The sequence below is a fragment of the Alexandromys fortis genome, unplaced genomic scaffold (genome assembly GCF_014885135.2).
Source record: "Alexandromys fortis isolate MF-2015 unplaced genomic scaffold, M_Fortis_MF-2015_v1.1 scaffold_2302, whole genome shotgun sequence".
NCBI classification, from domain to species: Eukaryota; Metazoa; Chordata; class Mammalia; order Rodentia; family Cricetidae; genus Alexandromys; species Alexandromys fortis.
Genome location: NW_026070217.1, coordinates 1 through 4,601, shown reverse-complemented (window position 1 = coordinate 4,601; position 4,601 = coordinate 1). Strand labels below are relative to the sequence as shown.

The 4,601-nt window shown below is 50.9% G+C and overlaps 1 protein-coding gene across 1 annotated transcript; it reads left to right on the top strand.

Moving 5' to 3' along the window:
- Window positions 1-1,050: 1,050 nt before the first annotated feature.
- On the top strand, window positions 1,051-4,400 carry LOC126496284 (serine/threonine-protein kinase WNK2-like; the record flags this gene model as incomplete). Its single annotated transcript, XM_050133813.1, has 2 exons — window positions 1,051-1,250; window positions 4,245-4,400. Coding segments are annotated over 2 exons (356 nt in total), but the record flags the coding sequence as incomplete, so codon positions are not given.
- Window positions 4,401-4,601: the final 201 nt, after the last annotated feature.

Sequence of the window (4,601 nt, the reverse complement as noted above, 5' to 3'; positions counted from 1 at the left end):
CTCTCTCTCTCTCTCTCTCTCTCTCTCTCTCTCTCTCTCTCACACACACACACACACACACACACACACACACACACACCTGTGTTGGGGGGGTACCTTGCTACATGAACTTTCAATATTCTTGCACCAGCAGCCCCGCCTAAGCTGAGCAGGTAGCTTCTACTGCCATAACACTTGTGTTGAGGACCCTGACCGCACAGCTATTGTGGGGGGCAGTAGCCATCTCCAAAAATGAAATTTTAATTAGACAAGTCATCTGTACAAATTACTTGCAGTATTTAAAGTGTTGCACACCTGGCGGGAGATGGTGCCTCTTGAATCTTGTTAGCCTGAGGGTCGCCTTCTTTTCTTCTCCACCTCCCTCTTCCACTCCCTTTCCCCCCCCCCCTTCTGTCTAGGTAGAAATGGTCACTCTAATGAGCAGTTGGCTCATTAAAAACTAGAGCTGCTTGTCTAATTGGTTTTGCCCAATTAAACATCAGCATTCCTTATGTTTTCCTAGGTTGAAATCACTCTTTGGAAAAATTGGTAGTGCAGAGCCACAAGACTCGCCCCTCACTTGGCTTAAATCATCAGTGGACAGAGTACTCACTCTGAAAGGCAACCCCTTGTGCAAATAGCTGGGTGTTTTGGTGGCAAATTGTAAAGCCTGTGGCTTTTGGAATCTGGAAGCAGTAACCTCAAAGTGCTGTTTCAGATGGGTTTCTGGGTTTCATTCTTCACTGGCTGACTATGTGGGCAGGCTGTCTTGCCAAGTACCATCTGAGAAGGGCAGCCTCTGCACCTGCAAACCAGAGTGGGCAGGGAATGACAGGATTTGCTCCCAGTGGGCTAGCTAACCTTGCCTACCCCAGCGTCAGGCCAGGGACACAGGAGGCCTGAGATCTCGTGCTGCTGCCTAGCAGGTAACAGTTTAAACAGTATTCGTGAAAGCAGCCCAGACCTAGTCTTGATGAAGGAATCCGGGAACAAGCCATTCCGCTTGCCTGAAGCACCAGGGAGATGGCATTTAGAGGTGTACACACTAACTTCTACTTTGGTCCTCCCCAGCGGACAGCACTTTCGACAGTGGCCAGGGCTCCACTGTGTACTCGGACTCCCAGAGCAGCCAGCAGAGCATGGTGCTCAGCTCCCTCGTGGACACGACTCCAACCCCAGCCTCGTGTGTGTGCAGCCCCCCTGTGAGTGAGGGGCCTGGCCTGACCCACAACCTGCCTGCACTAGGGGCTTTCCAGCAGCCGGCCACTGTGGTGAGTTTGAGAGCCACCCTGCTCTGTCCTCTTTGCCTCTTGTCTGGACTGTGCTATGGTCGGGTTAGAGTGCCCTATGGTCGACTCCCAGCCACATTTCCCTTGGAGACCTGAAGATGCAATTCATCTTTTCTGGGAGCTGAAGAGCTATAGGCTGAGGGGCCTTAGATGTGAAGAACCCCTGGATAAAGAGTATGGAATATCTGGAAACAGACCTTAGGGTAACTGTGACTCGGAGAACTGTGATAGAACCAACCAGCCTTATCCTGAGGTTGTCACCGGTACCACACAGGTGCATGATGCTGGCACATTGGGGTCTTTCCTGGTCTATCCCAGAGATGACAGAAATGTATCATTTGTGATAACGGAGCTTTGGAATTTGTCTCTGTCCATTCTCCTAGGGAATAGCCGAGACCCCCTGGCATGTCTCCCTCAGGTAGCGGAGCTGTTGAAAGTTGGGGATGAAAATGGGGTTGAAGCAGGGAGGCATTTTCAGTATTTGCACAGGGCACCAGAGGCTCAGGCTTTGAGGATGTCTGACAGGCAGTGTGTGAGATCTGGGAAGTGGATGATGAAGGAGGGGTCAAGCAGGACATTTACTCTGTTTTATGTTTGTGTCTGTGGCATATGCAGGTACACACACCCTTGCATGTACACATGGAGGACTGAGACCCATGTCCAGAGTCTATACCTTACTTTTTCAGACAGGGTTTCTCACTGAGCTTGGAGTTCACTGGCTGGCCAGCAGGTCCTGCTGTCTCCCACCTCCCAGCACTGAGCACAGGTGTACTCTGCCACTTGCCCTCTTACCTAGGTGCTGAGGATCCAAACTCAAGTCCTTGTGCTCCCATGGCAAGCCCTGTCTGTGATTGTTGCCTTTTTTCTAAACATTGAAAAATGCTTGTTTCACAACCCTAAGAACTCAGCTTGAAAATTTGCCTGTGACCTGAGTGGTGGAGCTGGGTCCTCAGAGGGTGATTTAGACCCCCCCCTGGGTGGGTTCTGTCTTCCAGGGTCACTTGGGAGCCCCCACCTGGTAAGCTGGTAGCCCCTGTTGTCACACAGTCTCGGACCGTGATGGCTTCTTGGCACAGACTGAACGCTAGTTCTGCGATCTCTGTCCTCTGCACACGCAGGCAGGCGCTCTTCTTCCTCATGTCCACATCGGATTGAGCAGCTAGAAAGGCCCAACAGGCCTTTTGGAAAAGCAATTGACACCGTGGATCGTGTCTGCCTCTGCTTCTCTGAGCCCTGGGATTCACCGTGATGCGCACATTTGCAATTTTATTTGTAATTTTATTCATTTCCCAAAATGAAATGAGGTTTGATTTTAAATGGCCGGAAGACCTCATGCAATAGGACTTGCTGCCCCAGAGGCTGCTCGGCTAGGGCTGAGCCGGAATGTCCTGCCTGCCTCTCTCACACCTTCAGTCATGGTTAGCGCTACCTTAGGCCTTGGGATGTACTAGCTGCCCTGGTCCTCACCCCATCCACGCTGACCTATGCTTCCTTATCGACCTAGCTGATCTTACTATCCACATGTTAATCAGGAAACTGAGCAGAGAGATCACAACTGCAGACTCGGGCTAGGGTTCTTGGTTCTCTTTCCCTGCCTCCTGATGTAAAGACAACTTAACACAGGAAGGATGGCTTGTGGAGGCTATATCCCGACCTCTTGATGTTTCTGGAGAAGGCCACTATGGTGATATGCGTCAGGATCCAGTGGGATAAACAGACAGGGGCAATGAGGAGGAGGAAGAGGAAATGGAAGACCATCAGGAGTAAGGGGTCACTAGACTCTGCCTTAGCTCCTGAGCCATGGATAGTGGCCGGAGCTCATAAATGGACAGTCTGTCCTGGCCTGGTCTAGTTGGACCAACTCATCTGTCTATGGTTTTAGGTGAACCCAGCTTTGAGACGGGATCCCAAACGTGCCTGCTCCCCACATTCTTGCCCAGAGCACCAGGAAAGGGGAAGTGAGAGTGTTTTAGAGATCCCTGCCTCTGTGCTATGCAGCACATCTTAGAGAAGTCTGCTGGAGAGCAGTGGACATCAGTCCCTCTTCCGAACCATGAACTTGGGTTCAGATATGTTCCCCACAGCCTTCTAGTGTCCTCATTGTTGTGAAGTAAATCCTGGACAACCAGAGATTTTCCCATAAGTACTATGGGGTCTGTCTCTGCACAATGAATATGGTTGGAGAGCTGAACTTAGCAACATGGGACTGCAGAGGACATGAGGTTTGTTCCCAACACTCACGTGGTGGCTCCCGACCATCTGTAACTCTAGTTCTATGAGCTCTGATACCTAATTCTGGCCTCCTTGGGTTCCAGGCATGCGTGTGGTACACAGACATACATGCAAGCAAAATATCATACACATAAAAAAACAAAACAAAGTCCAAAAAAAAAACCCCAGAATATTGACAAAGTAGCAGCCATTCCTTAACCTCGGCATTCTTGGGCTGATTTCCTGTTCTTTTGCTAGCTGCATGGACCAGTGCCCTCCCCGTGTGCCTCCCTGTTTCTGTCCCCTTGTGACTGAGTCTCAGAGGGCCTCTCCTTGCCAAGGGCCTCGCTGTTCTGGTTTTGTTCCCATGGCTGTGTGTCCTCCCCAGCAGCCACAAACTGTATGATCCCATCTCTCCATATGCATTGGCTCATCCTTCTTAGTCCCAGTCGTCACTGGAAATGAGCTGCCCACAGTCTAAAGCCTAAGGAGTCTTTCTCCACGGTGCTGAAAAACCTCTATGATGATCTTTTTACATGGCTGCATAATACTCCATGGGACTTGTGTTCTAGAACATTCCCTGTCTGGGAGCTGTGGCCATATGATGTGGCTTTTCAGTATTGGTGATGGCATTGTAGGGCCACCACACCTGGCTTCTGCTGAGTCACCTTCCTGGGAACAAGGTTCCTGGTGGGGAGGGGGCTGGGCACAGGGACAAGAAAGAACAAGGGCAGCCGCTGAATATGGCCTCTATATTCTCTGCAGCCTGGCCTGTCAGTAGGCCCTGTGCCACCCCCTGCGCGCCCTCCACTCATTCAGCAGCATTTTCCAGAACCTTCCATGAGCTTCACTCCTGTACTACCACCACCCAGTACCCCTGTGCCCATGGGCCCAAGCCAGCCAGCACCCCCAGTCCAGCAGGTAAGTGTGACACTTCATTTTATCCCCTTAAATTGTTCCCTTATGAGGGATAGTTCTGCAGCCAAAGCCTCTAGTGGCTTGGGTGAAGGATGTACCTGTGAGAACATTAGTGTGTGTGTGTGTGTGTGTGTGTGTGTGTGTGTGTGTGTGAGAGAGAGAGAGAGAGAGAGAGAGAGAGAGAGAGAGAGAGAGAGAGAGAGA